Source organism: Globicephala melas, chromosome 1 (assembly GCF_963455315.2).
Source record: "Globicephala melas chromosome 1, mGloMel1.2, whole genome shotgun sequence".
Taxonomy (NCBI): Eukaryota; Metazoa; Chordata; class Mammalia; order Artiodactyla; family Delphinidae; genus Globicephala; species Globicephala melas.
This window is the reverse complement of record NC_083314.1, coordinates 109,443,079-109,463,042: the sequence shown is the minus strand read 5'-3', so window position 1 is coordinate 109,463,042 and position 19,964 is coordinate 109,443,079. Positions and strand designations below refer to the sequence as shown.

The following is a 19,964-nucleotide window of genomic DNA, read 5'->3' as shown; positions in this document are numbered from 1 at the left end:
CTTTACGTTGACCTGACCCTTAAGTCTCCAGTACCTTAGTACCTTAGAACTATATAAAGTGACTAAATTCAAATCTAGAAACAAGTAAATTTATTGTGCACATATTAAGAATACAAAGATTAACAATACAGAGTTCTTGTCCTTAAGATAAAGGAAGTAAGTTTCACTGGGTCCTACCTGAGGTCCTGGGCACCCTTGCAAGCTAGATATAATTTCCACTGCACAACTCAACTCTAGCTTCACAGTCTTCTCTGTTTGGAGGCCCAGAAAGCTTCTCCAAACCGATACGTGCACAGATATTCTCTTCCCCATGATCTTTCTTGACACCCTTAGTCACAAATACCCTCTTTCCAACTCTAGCCTATGTGTCAGTCCACTCAGGCTGCTATAACAAAACACCATAGGCTGGGTGGCCACCCTGGACTTCTTGCTACTCCTCAACAACAGCAGGTAATCTCCTTCTCAAGGCCTCCACCCAAATGCTCCGATATCAACGTGGCTCATTCTCACTCCTCCTTCAAGCCTTTCCTCAGCTGCTTCCTCTCCAGTGAGCACTTCCTTGACCCACATACTTTAAACTGGTAATTGCTCAGCCCAGATACTCCCTTCCCCTGCTTTATTATAACCCTTATCACCCTTATATTATGCCTCCTACTCTTTTATTGTTTATCTCGCCACAATAGAATCTAAACTCCACAAAGGTGGGGACACTATTTTGTTCACTGCTGTCTTCCCAGTTCTTAGAACAGTACCTGCCACAGATGTTCAATAAGTATTCAGTATTTGCTAATGATTGAATGAAATTCTCAGAGCAGGATAACGAGGCACAGAGAAGCTCAGTTTTAAGGTCACAGGACTAGTCTGTGCCAGGGTCAGAATTAGAATTCAGCCAGTGCTCATTTCACCCTCTCAATCTGGTTCAGCAACTGAAAGGGGGCTCCCCATCGAACCGCAAGAGCTGGCCGGCTGTGCTGTGCTGCAGGGGAAGCACACACCAAGGTTCAAACGCAAATCCTGCTGGAAGGACTGAGCTGAAACAGAACCAAGTCTTTTGGCAGCACCGTTGACAGTCTCTGAGATTAAGGAAAGTCATTTGAAGGCATATGCTGAAGCTTTCCAGTTTTAAGACTGGCTTTAACTGCTTTTCTTTCAGCTGTAGCTTTCTGGGATGATGAATGTACCATATGTCTGTATCTCCAGGTTCCCATACAAATTAGGAAACTAAAAATGCCCGATGATTACAACAGATTTCTGCTTGTTTCCATGGGAAATCAACTGCTGTGAAACCTTAGGAAACGGGAGGGAGACTGTTCAGCTCTAGGTGCTGTCTGGGAGTGGCTACACTCTGCCTAGGCTCCAGTCCAGTCTGTTCACAATTTTGGACAGGTGAGATGCTGTCCTAGGCTACTTGCCCTGATTGTGGCCAAGTGCCACCGTGAAGATCAGTGTGTCTTGTCTGACTCCTTTGAGCCTCTGCCACCAGTGGACTGGGCACTCTACTCCAGGCCCTGCAGTGTTAGATCCTGAGCCAACCATACTAGGTAGGGCCCCTTCCTAACGACAAATAGACACTGAACAGTGCCGAAACCTTAGCCTCATCCTCCCACTGTGGTTTCAGCATGTGTTGAGCCCACTAGCAGGTCTTCTGGTGGACAGAGGGATGCACCCTCAAGGATTCTTGCTTGCAGACTCACTGCTGGCTACTCACAAGTAGGCAGAGTTAATCTGGGGAAGAGGGGGGTGTGTTCTAAACACAAGAAGGGGTCCCTGGGCAGCTGCACCAAGGATGTCTCTAGGAGGCTGTGATGGTTGCTTGTTGCCACCTGTCCCAGAATTAGCACCAATTTGCCTAAAAGAGAGAATGCTGAGAGAAAAGGTTGCTAAAAGATTTCAGTGTTGCTTGCCAGTGGCAATCTTTGACTTATCTGGGGAAAACTGGCTCAGGTGCTTACTCTAGCCTAAGTTGAGGATTGATTAAACCACCTCCACTCTTCTCCAACCTCCAGGCAAGTTGAGGGTGAAAAGATAACCTTTCTCTGCATTCCTAAACCATAGTGTAACTCAGGCTGCCAGGGTGAGGCTCAAAGCTGGAAACTTGGCAGTAGAGTTGAGTGTAGAGTTTAAATTTGCATCCAGTCAGCTTACTAACTCACTAGCTGGGAGACCTCAGGGAGCTCAGAGCCATAGTTTGAGAGTCTGTAGAGTGGAGATGACGATACCTCCTCCTCAGCGAGGTTACCAGGATGAAATAAGCTAACTTAAGTGAAAGCACTCATCCTGAGCCTGGTAGGCGATAGGTGCTCAGTGCCTGTGGCTTCTCTTTTTCTTTCCCTTTGTTGCTATATTTTCTGGCAAAATTGGAAACAGATACCTTGTTGAACAATAAATAGGCAATGCCTTCCCTCCTCCCATAACTATTACTACCAGCACTAGCAGCTCGATTCTTCTCAGAATTACTACTGGGGATGCAGACACTACGGAGAATTCCAGATCCTTGTACATAACACCCCTATTTACTTGTAACTCATCAGCCAGGCTTGGTTGTCTTGCCTAGGTGGAATATTTCTCAGAGGCACTAAGTGGAAAAGGACACTTATGTTGTCTTCTGCCAAAATAAACCATTGGTAGGACCTTGTGGAATTAAGACCATAGATCACAACGCATTCCAAATGCCTTGCCCTAGGCTGGTCAAAATATTTGGACTCCTCTTCTCTTTAAATGACTCACAGGCATGATTCTCTACCATGAGGCCATCCTAACAGGTGCCAGGTAAGCCAGATTAGAGGAAGCAGAGTTATCATTTTGTGGTCCTGGGGAGGCCTTTAGTAAATCAGTCTTTCCATTACACCTAGGATGTACAAAATCATGCTCTGGTAACTTGATCTGTTTCCATAGGTTTCCAGTAATAGCTTCTCAGTACTGTGGGCTCTCTTTCTACCCCAACCCAGTTCTGACACTGACCACCCAGAGTTGGTACAGACTCCACAGGTTAAGGGCAAAGTCCCCCGCAGGACCGCCCTCACTTCAGATGCCAGCCATGAGTCTTGGGAGCTCGCTAGGCCACCCACTCTTCTACCCAACTGGCTACAAATTTGGGGGTTCCATGACTCCCTTCATTTTGAAAATTCACTAGAATGACTCACTGAGCTCAATGATTACAACTTTATTGGATACAACCAAGAGCAGCCAAATGAGATGCATAGGATGAGGTCTAGGAGAGAGCACACAGCTTCAGCGTCCTCTCCCCATGGAGTCAGGGCATGTCACTTTCCAGGCACATCTGTGAGTTCATTAACTGGGAAGCTCCCCTGAGCTCCAGTGTCCAGGGTTTTTATTGGGGTTTCATTGCATAGACATAATTGATTAAATCATCAGACTCATGATTGAACTCAATCTCCAGGCACCCCCAATCCCAGAGGTCAGCCTGGCCCAAAGTTCCAACACTCGAATTACATGGTTGGTCCTTCGGACGTCCAGCCCCTATCCTGAAACTATCTAGAGGCCCAGATGAGTCACCTCATTAACTTCACAAAGGCACTTCATCACTCAGGGAATTCCAAAGGTTTCAGAAGCTCTGTACCAGGAATAGACAAACACCAAATATATTCTTTATTATACCACAGTCTTTTATTATTTACAAACCATCAGGGCTTTGAGTTTAAACTTTTTCCTTTGTGCAGTGGAGACTTACTTAAAGCAAGTTGAAGTTATCATGTATTGAGCAGCTACTATGTCCAGCCATTCATAGTATTTGGGCAATAAATCGGGCGATTGCATGGACAGTGGTCTGGCTGAAGCTAAGACGGGAAAACTGGGAAAGAGGCAGTGGCCGCTGTGTAGCCACGAAGTGGTGAGAGCTAAACTGGCAGAGCAGAACTGCAAATGGAAATGGAGGAAAGGGAGGAGTTGAGAGAGATTTTGAAGGAAGCTTTCGACTTATCATTTAAAGTTTTGTCTCCATTATAAGAGGCCACACAATGGACTGAGAAGTTAGAACTACTTGAAGAGTTAAACTATCTTCTAAAGATATCCAAGTAATATTGACCAAGTGGGTCCCCTGTGATTAACAGAACTTTGTATTCTAAACATTAAAAATTCAACTGTACACACTGCTATATTTAAAAAGGATAACCAACAAGGACCTACTGTACAGCACAGGGAACTCTTCTTAATGTTATGTGGCAGCCTGGATGGAAAGGGAGTCTGGGAGAGAATAGATACGTGTATATGCGTGGCTGAGTTGCTTTGCTGTGTACCTGAAACAATCACGACATTGTTAATCGGCTATACTCCAATATAAAATAAAAAGTTAAAAGAAATTCAACTAACATTAAAGATCTTAATCTTCACTTCTTGAACAAGTTTCAGGACCCCTGTCCTGATCTTTAACGCCATATTCCCATTCATTCTTCTGAACAAAATATGTGGACTCCTCTTGTCTTCAAATGGAAGACTGTTTCTGTTCTAAAATGAATACTGTCAGTTTTTACCTTTCAAACAACTTTCTGAAATGTGTTCACTTCTGAGTTCAAGGTCCTTCCTCTCCTTGTAGATCACAAATTCATGATGTATCCCTGTATAAATCATGTATAAAAGAGAACCTGTAATATTGTTGTGTGAAAAACCAGCGATTTCTTCCCGCATACAGATTTAAGTAAACAATAAAAGTAATATTTCAAAATTCTCAGTGTGTACTTTCTTTCCACACTAATTATTAAAACAGTGAATCGCTCATATCTGAGGAAGTACTGCAATATGACAAATATTTCAGATAAGGATTTTTCCAAAAAAAATTTAATGGATTTAAATTTGGGGGTGAAGAGATATGATGATTATTTTAATGTATCATGGGTGATATGTTACACTGAAATAGAAATGAAATAGTAAAAATTATATATAGTTTACTCAGGCAGTAAGCACTCATTATGCTTACTTTAAAATTTTTTTATTATATATCAAGTTAACAAGTTGACTTTTAAGAAAATTGGCAACTGGCAACTCTTCATCTTTGTCAATATACTTAAAAAACAAGCTTGATAGAAAGACTCCTCCTTTGACATTTTATTAAAATAATTAAGTGAACAAGTAATTTTTGAACATCAACTATGTGGGAAACAGAAAAAAATGTAAAGTGTCAAAAAAGAAGATGTAATTAGCTGTTGAATATTAATGAAAGTTAACATTTATTGAATGTTTACAATGTGTCAGGCACTGTGCTAATCTAATCATCACAGACACACTATAAATTAAATACTATAACTATCCCTGTTAAACTATGCCTGAAGCTCAGAGAGGTTAAGCAGCTTATCCAAGTTCTCACAGCTATGGAAGATAAAAAGATGATTCATTACTGTAAGAGTTTACAGAAAAAGTGTTTTTTAAAAAAAACTTTATGGAGAGGGAATTTGAATAGGACATTTTAAAAGGCTGACAAAATTTGGAGGAGAGTGGAGAGATGAGAAAAGAGAAATGAGAGAAAGCAGAAGGTAGTGTGAAGACCTGTACAAAATCAAGGTGGTAGTAAAGAGTTACAAAGGCATGTGCCAATGGGATGAGAGTGTCCCCTCAGAGCAAACAACTGCAACACTTCCGAAGGTGATTTGGCCAAAAAATGTTGGATCCATAGACATTCAGTTATCATATTAGTTACAAAAACACACAATGCAGATTAAAATCCAGATAAATCCAAATCCTTTTAGTTAAGGGATTACACTATTTCTGTGCAGCTACTTGAGGTCTCACAGAGGTCAGGAGATGGAACCACACTTGTGTTGGGGGAGGTCACTGAGAAGACGTGACCACTGGTTTGACCTGCAAGCTGGACCCGAGCAGTTGGAGGAATCCCACCGCTCCCCTGTCCTTGGAATATGTGCTCCACTTGCTTCCGCCATTCCCAGAAGCTGCCCCAAGAATGAAGCCTTCAAATAATAACGTGGTGATGAGACTATCTAGACTGTGTACGCGACTGAACCCAGTTAAGACCTCAATATAAACTCTTAGATTCCAGCGGGCAGGTGCAGAAATCTACTTGTCCTGCATCTGCACAAGACAAGCCTTGTAAGTAAATCTCCGTATGAAGCCTTCCACCTACCAATCTGGAGTGGTCTGCTTCTTTCTTCTGTCTCTCCCTGCCCTCCCAGTAAGGAAGCCAGCAGCAGATCACAACCAGGAAGCTCCCAAGGAGCTTTGTGAACCATCAACTCACTCCTCTTAAACTTCTAGATTCACTCCAGATTTGAAACTTCTTCCAGTCCTCGACAGAAAGAAAAATACCGACCGATCTCCACAAAAGTCGTTCCACAAATACCATGATGACTCCTGCATTTTCTTCTGAAAATGGTGGCAGGAGATGCAGAAGTGGATCTTGTTCTTGCGGCTGAAATTTGTGCCACACCATTTGTCTTCATTAGCCAGACACTGAACAGATCTAACCTTGCAGAGAGTTTCACGTGAAACCTTCCTATCACAAATTTTCAGAAATCATTTTGGAGTTCCAGAGGCTGGCCAGCAATCTACAAATGCTGTATATTAAATGATCTCATCAACCTAAGTAGTAGTCAGCCAAGATTTTAAAAATTCCTTTCCCCTTAAAGCACTTAGAAGTCCCCTATTATTGCCCACCTCCATTCTCCTTGGTAGATTAGCTGGGATAAGCTGCCAGTCTGATTTGAAGAAAAGCACTGTGATGTGATGTGATTGTTAGCCTAGACAGGGTCACAATGTGTCCATCTGGGGACAGTGGCAACCGTGGGTGATTTGGGGACTGGTAGTAGCACCACTCCTGATCATGAAAAATTAAAGTTTGCCCAAGTAAAGAACTGGTAACTTTAAAAGTATTGCTACTTTTTCTTCCTTCTCTGGATACAGACTGAAAGACAAACACTCAAAATTTTGTATTTGTTTTAGATTATTAAAAGATTTTTCGAATGCTTCTTGTATCAGGAGTTTAAGGTGCATCAAAATAGAACATTTCAAGGTGGCTTAATTGGAGTGTGTCCCTGCTCAAAATGAGCTACACAATATCTCTCTTCTCAGTCAACATGGGCTGATGTTGGACATAATTCATCCTTAATGGTGGTCCTGACATATATTCATTACGGAGAAATGAAGGACAAAACATTATATCTGGGAAGATAATCTACAGATAAAACTCCAAAGAAGCAAGGAAATTGATGTTTATTTCCCTTAAGCATTACAGGAAAAAAAATCACATTTTCTAGTTTAAAAAATTCTGATGTTATAAGGCAGAAAGGAAGTACAAGAGTAGAGTAAGAGTGTAGGCTTGATTCCATTGTAGGCGCCTTGATTCTATTCCTGGCTCTGCCACCTACTAGCAGCATGACCTTGGGCAAGTCACATTACCTACTTGTGCCCCCAGGTTCCCCATCTGTGAAATGGGGACAGTGATAGTACCTACTTCATAGTGTTGTTACATGGAGTAAATGAAATCATACATGTAAAATGCTTTAGACCCTGCCTGGCAGAGAGCACTTAACAAATGTTAATTTACTACCCTATTTGTGGCATTCAAATCACTGTAGCAAGTTATCAGACTACCTCTTAAAAATTCCAGACCAGGTTGCTCACAAACCTATTATTGTTATGTTCTAAAGTTCCTGAAACCCTTTTGATCAGAAAATATTTGTTTCAAAGCAACTGGTCAAAAGCATAATTACAGAACTCATAATTTTGAGTTCTGGTTTAGCCAATGAAATCAACAGTTAATATGAAATGACATCAGATAAGGTGTAAATAGACTGTTGTAGGGAGTATCTTACAAACTGAAGAATGTTGTTGACATTCAAGAAATCTGGATGTTTTCAGTTTCTTAAACTTGGTCACTGTTATTTTCATGTTATGGTAAAATCATGCTGCCTTTGGCCACGTGAAGCAATTTATCTTATCCAAACTCTAGTCTTTTTTTTAAATAAATTTATTTATTTATTTATGGCTGCATTGGGTCTTCGTTGCTGCGCACGCTTTCCCTAGTCGTGGCGAGCAGGGGCTACTCATCGCTGCGGTGCGTGCGGTCTCATTGCAGTGGCTTCTCTTGTTGTGGGGCACGGGCTCTAGGCATGCGAGCTTCAGTAGTTGTGGCACGCGGGCTCAGTAGCTGTGGCTCGAGGGCTCTAGAGCGCAGGCTCAGTAGTTGTGGTGCACGAGCTTAGTTGCTCCGCAGCATGTGGGATCCTCCCAGACCAGGGCTCGAACCCGTGTCCCCTGCATTGGCAGGCGGATTCATAACCACTGCGCCACCAGGGAAGTCCCAAACTCTAGTCTTTTCCTTTATCTACATTGCTTTTGGAAGAAGTCAGTGCAGTTAACTCAGAAGTATCCACCCCTCCCGCCCTCAGACACATACTTATCCATTCTTTACTGTAAGATGGTACTTCCTTTTCACTGAGGATTAATTTTTAAATTCCTTTAAAATAAGATAGAAAGCAAGATAGTTTCTAATCATTTTAATGAAATATTATCATGCCGGACAGAAATTCATTGTGCCTTTCTTTGATATCCCATAATCAGAGCACATCACTTCTATCAGCCCTCTACTGAATGTTCCTCAGAAAGTGGGCTGGACAGCTATTAATGTTACAACAGGCCTAGAGAAGCACTCATAGGAGAGTATGTTCACAGCACCAGGGAGGGAGAACACCTAAGGACATGAAGTTATTCCACCACTGTCCAATTCATAAGAAGGAAAAAGCCAGTTACTGTTAAGGACTGTGAAAAGCCTGAGACTTTTATTATTTGCAAGCTAAAAAATCAGCCTGCTCCAGTTTCTTGGATTCTGGTAGAAGACATGAAGCTCCTGGATCAGAGATGGAAACATGTTCATCCCTCATAGCAACAGCAGTAGCCAGAAGTATCAGCATTTTTTATGTGTCCATTCCTTGAGCTCTAACACATTAACAGTAGGTTGTGTTATAAGAGAGGGGACCATGAGCTCAGAGAATGTGAACCCTTTATAACGAGTGTGTCTGCCTGTCCTTTGCTCTGGAGAGAGACATTACCTTTATTATACTGGACAGTAAGTATGCATGCCCTTTGCTCTAGAGGCAGACATTATCACCATCTTTAAAGGCTGTTCACTATACAAATATCTTTGAAAATCTAGTCTGGAAGAAAGGGCAGTGAGTGTCTTGCTCATAAGATGTACAGAAATACTAGAGACCCATGGAGAGCTGTCTCCCAGTGGTCATTGATAAACTATTCTATGATACCTCTTCGAGTGCACAGAATGAATGTGTTTGTCTTATACCACTTTCAACTATTTCTAAAAGAATGTCAAAGAACCTGGAGGCCAGTACAAACGTATAAAGGCAAGGGAATATTCCTCAGTGTAAAGGAGCAAGGTTACACTATTACCAGTGAGAATGGGGGCTCTTTGTCCTATTGAAGACAACAGGCACTTTATTGTGGCTGTTTGTAAGGAAAATGCCTGCAGATCGCATCTATCAAGAGGGCTCATCTTTGTAGGCATTCATTAAATTAGTTAACACGGCCTATAATTCCCTTCTCTTTCCAAAGGGGGAAAACCTTACGACCGTTCTGAAGTCTTTAACTCTAGAATAACAATTCAAACATTCTATTCTGAGAGAGTTTATTCTTCTTGGAATGTTGATAGATATGACCAAGGAAATAGTTCCACGGTAAATGAAGTTAGAGACATGCTAGGTTCAGCAAAGTCAACAAGTATTTTTAATGCAGGATTTCTCAGAGCCCTAAGCATGTTAATATGCATTGTGAATCTCCAAGAGGAATATAGTGTTGCCCAAACGACTTTGACCACAGACGCCTATTTCTCAGGGTACTCAAAGGTTCTACAGAATGCTACTTGGAAATGCCTCAGTAGAGGAATGGCTCTGTCTCACTGGTAATGGATAGTGGAAGACAGAGGTGCTTTGAGAAGATGTTGCCTGATTGGTCTGCCCTGCTCTAGACATATTTCCTATAGATAACAGCACTGGATGCCTTCTTGGATTTTTGGTTACATATTGGTGATTATATGCATTACTGACTGAAATCTAGGGAGGATAAATATGTACCATTTTAAGATCAATGTGAAAAGTTCTAGCACTGAATAAATCCTAAAAAATCACCTATTCCAACCCCTTCACTTCAGATCAAGAGAGCAAAGATCCAAAGATATTAATAGGCTTGTCCTAAGTCACAAAGTTAGTCAATGACAGAACCACACCTGGACTCCGGTCTCTTAATCTCGGTTTACGCTCTTTTCACTACTAGCAATAAACGTGATCATAAATGATCATTATCATTGATACTGAGAAAGCTAACCAGGCTTTCTTGTTGATTTTTTCCCAGAGAGGTAAACAACATGAGTAAATTCAGGAAATTAATAAATAAACTGAAAAAAGGCTCAAGAAAATGTGTCTTGTGTCAGTATGGGTGGAAGCTTTAAGAAGAGAGCATCCAGGCACGCTTGTAGCATCTTCTAAGTAAACAAAGCACAGTCCATGATACTTTTCCAAAGAGAGAGTCATGTTTATGTGAGTAACAAGGGCATCTTCAATTTCACTACCCTGATAAGGTGTCTTGAGCCATGGATCTTCATGCCTCAGAGAGAGAGAGAAAGAGAGGCTTTTTAGTCAAAGGAAAGAAGCAATTCCTTAGGCCTGAAATTAGGTGCTTTGTCAGGGCTGATGTCACTGAAATTTGAAGAAAGTTGATGTTAAAATGTGATCTGAGATGTTCTAAGGTACATTCTACATGCATAATGTGATACGGTATTGAGAAAAGGCTGAAAATGTTGAGTCCTGGGGAAAAAATGAGTTTCCTTCCATAAGAGGTAAATCCTAATGTATTTCGTTTAATAACTACGGAAGTTCTAAACCCCTTAAGAATGTTTCATTATCTTTAAATAATTTACTTCATGGACAGAGCCAGTCATTTGTAGATTTAATTAATGAGTTAATACATATAAGGTTCTTAGATCAGTGGCTGTACATGATTAATAAACAGGAGCAAGCAAATATTATTTAGTAATGCAGTGATAGCAGTGATATTTGGGTACAAAAAAGTCACTCCTGAGAATGTCAAACTCATTTTTTTTTCCCCCCTCTGAGGCATTTTATTTGCACGTATGTATTACATCCCTAGAAAAAGAATCCAAGGATTTTCCCTCCTGTGTGTTTTCATCTTGCTTCTTCATGGTCCATGATGCCAGCTGAGGTTGTCAGTACAATGAAACCAAACTGACGGGACGGGAGCAGGTTATTCTGCCATTTTTCTAGATCTTTCAGTTGCACATCAAACCTGGGGCTGATCACTCCACACTTATTTAGCCTGTCTGTGAGGTTCACAACAATTTTCCCAGCCCTGTGATCATCGATGATTTCAAATTCGCCAATGTAACCATGCTTCATCATCACAGTGAGAAATCTGACGATGACTTTGGAGCACGGCCTAATAAGAACCTGGCGTTTGCCTCTCTTTTTGGCATTGTTGGTACTCTTGAGAGCATCAGCCAGGACATTCATGCGCACCATTATGGCGGCACGGAAAGATGGCGGAAAGAAAGCAAACTCATTTTTTACTTTAAACTTATACTACATATCTATCACGTGAAAGTTATTCATCATTGGCCCATATAAACAATAATTCTAAGAATGAGGCTCTCTGCCTGGTATCTTTCATATTGCCTAAACTCAGAACCACAGACACTTCATGATCTTTCATTAAGTTTGCTTTCAGTCATAAAATGCTTTTCAATTAAAGAGTAAGCTGTGAAATCACCCCAGGAAGGCACATTTAGGATATGAATACATGATTGAGAAAAGTACAAATGAATGCAATTTCATAAACTACTGAAAAACTACATTGTTAACCTTACTGAATATACTTCATGCATTCACTTTAAAAATAAATATTCCTTTTCCATGGATTGAGTAGTGGTTAAGCCTGAGAACTCTGCAATTAGACTCACCTGGGTCCAAATCCTAACTCTTCCACTCATTGGTCATGTGACCTTTGGCTAGTTACTTGATTACAAAGTGCCTCAGTTTTCCCCTCTCTCAATAGCAGAAAATAACACTGCCTACTAGTGGATGACGACAGCGACTAAATGAGACAATATATATAAAGTTAGTACTTAGCACATACCATGTACCTAGTAAGTGCTTATTCATTATTATTATTTCCAAAGAATATCCCACAAGTTAGTGGTACCAACCACTTCCAACGCGTGTGCATGTGTGTGGAGGGAGGTGTATAAATTATACAGGGCTGATTTTAGAAGAATTTGACCCAAAGTTTTCTAGAATTCTATTTTTAAGTCCTCAATGACACCACCCTCTCCTCTGGCACAAGTTCTTCTGCCTTTTTAGGGTCAAGACCACATTTGACCACATTACCTCTTGGGCAACTTCCTGCTCACACGACTTTTTCTAGGGAAGGTTTCCCTAGCATTTTTATTGGCATAGAGTCAAGGATTTCAAAACTGTTGTTAAAGGTGGGTTTTATCTTGCAGCTATTAATTCAGAAAGTGGTAATGGTTGCAACAATGTTAACAGCTGAAACTTAAAACAACCATGTTTCCTGTTAGCTCAGGATCTTTCCCACAAAGCTCAGAAAAGGTCTGGGGAGCAGATGTGCACAGAGTGGGTAGAGAATGCTGAGTAAAATCCTGCTGGTGGTTTTGGTTTAGAATTTAGATTTTACTTTCACTATTACTGGGAAGGATCAACTGACATCACAAAACAAAACAAGCATAGCAGGTTGGTCTTAAAGAATAAGCCCAGCATTGAAAAATCAAGGTTTAAGCAGATACATGTTCAAAATACATAATTTTAGTATAAACTATGAGCAAAAGGGTTCAGGTTTTAGAGCCTGCAGTTTAATACAAATTATAGTGAAAGTCAGAACCCGTACAAGAAATTGAAACATTTTTAAACTTGTTCTTTCAAAATTTAATGCCAGGCTCTCTGCTAGGTGTTGATGTAGAGATGAATATACAGTAGAGAAGCAAAACATAAAGAAATAAATGGCAGGACACCAGTTAAGTTCTGAAACAGAGGTTCAAAAATAAGTGCTGTGGGAGCATAAGGAAGTGAGAATTACACTTGGCTGGAGCCTGCAGAGCTCCACAGAGAAGGCGGCTTTTGAAATGTGATTTAAGGAATGATATAGTCCAGCCTGCTTTTTCTTGTAGCTAACAAGACAATGTAATATAATCACCATTTCCATACAATCCACCGGAGCGATTGCAGATATTCTAAGCCTCACTAGAACCTTCAAAAGAAGGTATTGCTATTCTAAGAGACAGATGGGGAAACTGGGCTTCAAAGATTATGAAGCTCAGGGTCACATAGCTGGTTAGTGGTGGACACAGGATTTGAGCCCAGATCTACATCATTCCAAATTTCTTATCATGGTCATGCATTGCTCAGAAAGGTCTACTTCTGCTCCCTATTTGTCAACCAGTACATAGTTAACTTCTGTGTGGAGTCTAAGTATGGAAACTCACTCTGGAAGCCCATTTGGAATGTCAAATTTTGGCCTAAAGAATTGGGTATTCAGTGAAAGATCAAGATGGTGGCTCTGGCCCACAGTTCCCTCTCCTTTCTCTGAACTCCAACCACATTTAGTTAAAAATGGTTTATTTTGACTTATATGCATGCCAGATTCCCTCTCATGCTCTGTGAACACCTTGAAGTCAGGGAATAAGACTTACACTTCTTTGAGACCCTCAGGGTTCAGCCTTCACAAAAGTTGGCTGATTGCTGATTCATCTAGTGTTTTACAGAAGGCTTGATAAGTGTGTGTGTTGACTTACAGTAGGTTGACTGAAGTGAGGTGACTAGACTTACAGCTTACATTCTGTAAAATAAGGACACCTAAGCAGTACAACATAGCGGCTTTCAGACTAGCGCCTCTCAGACTTTAGTGTGCACAGGAATCACCTGACTACACGCAGAACTGTCCAGTTCACCCTACTAGAAAGCAGGCACAGAGTAGACAAAAGTATCACAATTAAGCAACTGTCGGGGATGGGGTGGGAGAACTCAACTTGCAGGGATTCAAATCCATCTCCAAACCTCCTTTCTGTTTCTGGTCCTTTTGTTCTCAGGGCAATGAACTATAGTAAATACAACAGCTACCATTTACTGAGTACTTATAAAGTGCTTGGCCCTGTTCTTGGTGATTTAAGCATGTTATTTAATTCTCACAGCACTCTATAGTACTAATATTGTTGATGGAAAAAAAAATGTAGCAGTAACTTCCTTACATTTACACAAGAAGAGTAGGGACTTCCTCCTGGTTCACCTGTGTCCAAAGTCTAGAATTGTGGTTCCTTGACACTGGGTAGTGTGGGAGCATTTCAGGGATGACTAAGCTTGAGTTTAGGGTGCCAGTGGCACAAGGAAGATAGAGGTGCACTCAGAAAGCCCTTGGAGAATAAAGCCCTCCACAGGACATTAGTGCCCTTAGTACTCACCTCACTGAGCATTTAAATCCTGGCAAGGCATTGAAGAGCTGGAACTACCTCAGCTAGTACCTGGTGGCCTGCAAGGTACTCAGTACTTTTTAGCAAATTGCTAATCAGTCTCTGTCTTTTCCCCAGGAAACTTCCAGGAATTTTTCTGCCTGCTACCTAGGAGGATGGCTCCACTCTAGAATTTTGTGTTGATCTAGGTTAATTAAGGCTAGTATTCGGGTCATCTCCTAAGGCCTGAGAGGGTTTCAGGTTGTCTTCTGGGAAAGACACCCAACCACAGTACTGGAATTGGAAAAAATGTAGGAGTTTGCCAGAGGAACATGGAGAAATCAGTAAAAAGCCTAAAAGAACAACTTTTGGACACATTTTAATTTTGGCGTGGGGTAAAAGGAGGTGCCTGCTTTCTTAAGAACCAACCAACCAACTGTGTAAAAACCAACCAACTAGTGAAAGAGGACTAGTTGTCTACGAATTCCTCTTTCGGCATACACCTGTCTTTCCCTGAATGCCAGGACAAAGCAATAGTTTAATTGTTGGTGCTCTTAGAAAAGCTCGTATTGGTAATGCATCCCAGAAGACCCTATATTACTTAGTAATCTTTTCTGGACACTTTTCCACTGGGCAGATTTTCCATACAGATAACTGTCAACTTTCAAGAAGGCAGAGTTCGCTTTTCATCCTGAAATTGGGTAGGGAAAGGTGGAGAAAAAAATTGTTCAGATCAATTTAAAAGAAAAAAAAAAAGGGAAAACCTCTCCCCCATACTCTTTAGACAACAGGTGGTTTTGACGTGCCTGGTCAACTCCTTCATGCACAGCACGAAACTGTAGGCAGAGCGTTCAATTTCAGCGTCCCTGGAACCTGCGGCTGAGAGATCCAGGCGCCCTGTTGTTAAGGTCCGGGAACTTGGGGGTTCCTGCTAGACAGGAAGCTCAGGTGTCAAGCGACCGGCTCATGGGCTTTATGGTCCAGAAAAACTGGTTTTTGCCTTTGTCCTCTGTCTCCTTCGGTGCGTCCCACCACCCCTTCCCACCGTTCTGTTCTTCTGTGCGGGGAGGATGATAATGAAGAGGGATTATCTCTATCCTGACCCCGGTCCTTCCGAGGAGTTCCCAGAAGGGCTATTTTTAGGGGTAGCTGCTCCCCTCTAACTTACCCAGGGGAGGAGCTGCGGTTGTGGAGCGAGCGCCGAGCGCAGGGAAGCCTCGGGTTTTCCGCGGATTGTTAGGGATGGCGGAAGGTATTAGCCCCAGCCGATTCCCCCGGCACTGGCCGCCAGGTGGGCGTCATAAAGGCCGCAGTGGCCCCGCCGGGAAGCGGCGGGAGATTTTCTTCCGTGTTCTGAAGGAAGTCCCCTTGGCGGCCGGCCCGGGCTTGGGGTGGTCTCCGCGGGGGAGGAAGTTCCCGGGCCCGGTGGCCTGCGTCACAGCGGGCTGGGACGGCGGAGCCGACCGGTGGGCGGCGCGGCGACCCCGGGGCCGGGCGCTGGGGGGCGCTGGCTGCCGCTGGCCCGGCTGCTTGCAGGGCGGCGCTGGAGGCGGCTCCATCCGCGGCCGGGGAGGCGGAGGGGCGGAGGGCTGCGAGGCTGGGGCGTTAGCTGCGTCCCGGCTCGGAGCCCGCGAAGAGGACTAGGAGGAAGGCGCCTCCGTGGCCGCAGCCGCAGTGCTCCGAGCGCGACGAGCCATGAGCAGCAGCCCCGCGAGCGACCCCGCTGTCGCTGGCCGCCGCTGAGCCCGACCGGGGGACGGCTCGCCGCTCCCCAGCACCCTTTGCAGACGGCACCCTCTCGCCTAGAGGTAAGGGCGGGGACCGCCGAGGGATGGGATGGAGAGGGACGGCCCGCCGAGGACCGGCGGCTCAGTCCGCTAGGTGCGCTGGGGCCACGACTCGCCCCGCCTCGCTCGCGTCCCTGCCTTTCCCCGGCTCTCGGGAGGGCAGACTGTAGTCTCCTGCCCAGCGTGTGGTCCCTGGAGCCATACGCTGCTGGGGCTCGGGGACCCGCCAACCCCTTCCCCACCCTTCCCCACGCCAGCCCCAGCGTCGGGCGAGAGACCCCAGCCTGGCGCCAAGCGCAGCGCGGCAGGTTCTGCGGACTTGGGGGGATGGGGCCAGGGGACCAGGAGAAAACGGGGCCACGCTGGGAGCGATCGTCGTTCTACCTTAAAAACTCCCGAGACCCCAGGGCCTGCCCCTTCTGGTCTGCTCTTCCCTTGCCGCCCCCGAACCCTGAAGTTAGCACTTTCGGAGAGAGAGAGGAATTAGAAGGTCTCCGAAGGGAACGAGAGCGTGATGTCTGCTCCCCAGCAGGACCCTAGGGGAGAGAGGGTTTCGCCGGATCGCGCGGGCCCCAGAAGCCAGGTGTCTAGGCCGGCGGTCGAGGCCAGGACCGCTGCCTTCGACCCAAACCCAGGCTCGCCGGTCTTGCCCTTTCCAGCTGGTTCTCAACGACGAGATGGTGAGGGATGGAGTTAGCAACTCAGCAACCTTAGGATGTGCTCCGTAGACCCTAATTCCTTCTTCTCTCCCTCCGCCAGTTCTTCCCTCCCCCACCCACGCCTGCCGGGGTACATCAGATTCCAGTCCCTTCAAAACCTCGCTCTGTACCTACCTTTGAATGCCACGGACACCTAGCCCACATCCCAGGACGGATATTTCAGAGGGTTAGGGCCAAACTTCACTTTCGAATTCTTTTTAAGCATTTTAAACTCCCAGCAAACCAGTTAGGAAACACTTTCAAGTCCCCATCCACCTTAAAGTAAAAAGTAAGACCCGATCAACCTGTGTGGGAGTGCCGGTGTTGGGCAGAGGGAGACTTGAATGACTATTTCATGCAGACTTATGGGGGAGGAATAGGTAAAGGAAATGGCAGCCCTATTTTAGTCACACGCTTCTTACAAGCCATCGATAGTGTAAGAAATGTAGCCTTAACCAACGGTCACATTTCCGGACAGGTATGTAGTGGTTTCCTAAGGCATACCTGAGGTTTCTTCATGGACAAGTCATTAAAATGCCATCCAGATGAGAGATGAGGACAAGTGGTCTTAACCCTCTCGGCACAATACTGCAGAATCGTCAGAGCCAATCAGCTTTATGTGTTTTTCTCTCTATTTTTTAATGATTTATGTAAGCCCCAAAGGTAAGTCGAACTTCCCAAAATTTGCTCAGATTCATAAACCATGTGTTGGGTGTGTGGACATAGATAACAGATTAGATGTATACAACTCTTATCTGTGATATTTGCATTTCTTGTGACTTGCTTAAATAGGGAAGACCCTGGATGTGACCCTGATTTGCTTTACTTTCGAGTGATTATATACTCTTTAGGTCAGTGTGTTTGCTTTTGAGGGAGAGGTGGGAAGCAGCTTTGCAAGGATGGATGTTTTTCATGGTTCACATAATAGACTGACCACAGATAAGGCCCACTAACCCAACAACCATATCAGAGATAGCACCCATGTTTAACAACTTTATTATTAATAAAATTATCAAAGCCTTTGTTAATGGTACTAATCTCTTATTTCTCAGATTGACTAGGCACTTACCTAATGAAGTGTGTGTTTAGAAGGGAATGCTTTTAGTAAAAGTAAAAAGTATGAGGAACTGTAAGAGAAAAGAATGAATAGTTTTCCACTTATAGGAAGTTTATCTTTTAAAAAACTACAAAGTTAGCAATATTTTTAACTTCTAAGGTATCTAATTTTTACCAAATTTTTAATGATTCTTAATAGTCTGTAGTATTTTTAAGTTGTAGTCACCAATGACTTTATAATAAAGCCCAAGTTTAAAAAGAAATAGAGTGGAAACACACACTTATTTTGCCAAGTGTTGTGTTAATAATTTAATATGGAGCACCACTATAATACGGTCTAGTTGCTGTAGGTGTCTGACACATTATCTCAGAATCTGACAACAAACCCTTAAGGTAGATGGCCATTCACATTTCACAGAAGAAAAAGGCTCAGAGTTTGTGACTTACCCAAGACTCTACAGCTAAGTTAATGCTTGAACGAAGCCAAGCCTCTAGTATATTTTTTAAAAGTTTTATTGGGGTATAATTGATTTACAATGTTGTGTTAGTTTCAGGTGTACAGCAAAGTAAATCTGTTATACGAATACGTATATCCAAAGCCTCTAGTCTTAATGATTTACTTTTTTATCCAAAGCTGCCTCTTTTTCTTTTTCCTACATAAATTTTTGTTAACTTACCATAATGACTGTATGAGGAAATGGAGATCAAGGAAGTTTAAGTCACCTGTCCAGGGTTTTCCATGTAACTTGTATACAGCAGAATTCGAATTTGGAATCAGGGCCATCTGTTTCCCAAATCCCTGTTCTTGCCACTGATTTCTATTAAATGACTGATTTAGAGCTTAACCTAATGAACATTTCACTCCTGCTCATCAGCTCTTCTCATCCACAGATAATGATGGCCTCATGGGCTGCAACACACTCCCAAAGACTTTATACTCAGTCCCTGGAGTGCTGGCTATATCTCTAGCCCCAGAACACTCATGAAAGCATATTGCAACCAATATGTGAGGTGACATCACTATGCACCTCGAATTCACTTAATTTCTCTTAAAATGTAAATCATTCTAGACTGGCATAGGGTAAAGGGCATGGCTCAAGACAGGAAAAGCTGATACAAATTCTGGCGCTATTGCACAATACAAGTGCCAACTAACTCACATTATTGAGCTTCTCTGAGCCCCATATTCTTTGTGTGTAATGGGGTTATTAATAAAGCCTACCTAGCTGGGTCACTGTGTAGATTAAATGTAACAATACATGTGAAGGACAGCTCCTGTCCACCTAGTAGATGCTTAATAAATAGTAGGGGTTACTGTATTCTAGCATGGATCGAAATTTCTGCTTTATTTTACATTTGTGTATTTTATGTGCATATAGCGATTAGTCGATGTTGTCAGTGTTTCACTCTTTTGTATAAAGACCTTATCTGGTTTTTAGCATCTTTAACTTTTGTGTCATATCCTTTTTTTGTAATCTTGACTTATAAACATTTACTCACCTTATGTAGTTTTTCCTTTGCTCACTCTGCACATTTTTTAGAACATTACTAGCCATATTTCAATGGGATGGAATTTGTATTTTTTGGCAAATGCACTATCCTGTTTTCTGCCTCTCCTGTGTGGCCTTGAACATCTAGAACATTAATATACTCCCATTTGCTCCCAGCGCTGGCACAGAAGGGCAAGAGGGTAATCTCAGAGCTTTTCTTAAAGTAGATAGTTTGGCAGGTATATTGAAAATTTCCTAAACATATTAAAAGATAGAGAATAACTGAACTCATTTCCAATATCAGGCATGAAACAAAAAATAACTTGGGCTCTTTACTTAGAACTGTAACACACTGTCATAAGTTCTGGGAGTGAATTTAGGATCCCTTTCTAGTGTTGGATGGGTGTCCTTTTAAAATATTCTATAGTCTGTGAGTGGCAGTTGGTAGAGACATGGTAATATTTAGAAAATGAACAGAGTTAAGAAA

At 42.8% G+C, this 19,964-nt stretch overlaps 2 protein-coding genes across 2 annotated transcripts in view; one reads left to right on the top strand and one right to left on the bottom strand.

The window, feature by feature from the left end:
* Positions 1 to 11,079: 11,079 nt before the first annotated feature.
* On the bottom strand, positions 11,080 to 11,548 carry LOC115859568 (small ribosomal subunit protein uS8-like). The gene has a single exon (XM_060287520.1). It carries the CDS (start codon positions 11,508 to 11,510, stop codon positions 11,157 to 11,159), a length of 354 nt encoding a protein of 117 aa, XP_060143503.1. The 5' UTR covers positions 11,511 to 11,548; the 3' UTR covers positions 11,080 to 11,156.
* Positions 11,549 to 16,044: 4,496 nt separating this feature from the next.
* Positions 16,045 to 19,964, top strand: part of LRRC8C (leucine rich repeat containing 8 VRAC subunit C) — a 91,692-nt gene continuing 87,772 nt past the window's right edge. The window contains exon 1 of the mRNA XM_030868609.3: positions 16,045 to 16,254. The gene's annotated coding sequence lies outside the window, so the exon portion shown is untranslated. The remainder of the gene's footprint in view (positions 16,255 to 19,964) is intronic.

Excerpts from the sequence above, each read along its gene's own strand:
- LOC115859568 (XM_060287520.1), bottom strand. The coding sequence starts at position 11,510 with ATGGTGCGCATGAATGTCCTGGCTGATGCTCTCAAGAGTACCAACAAT.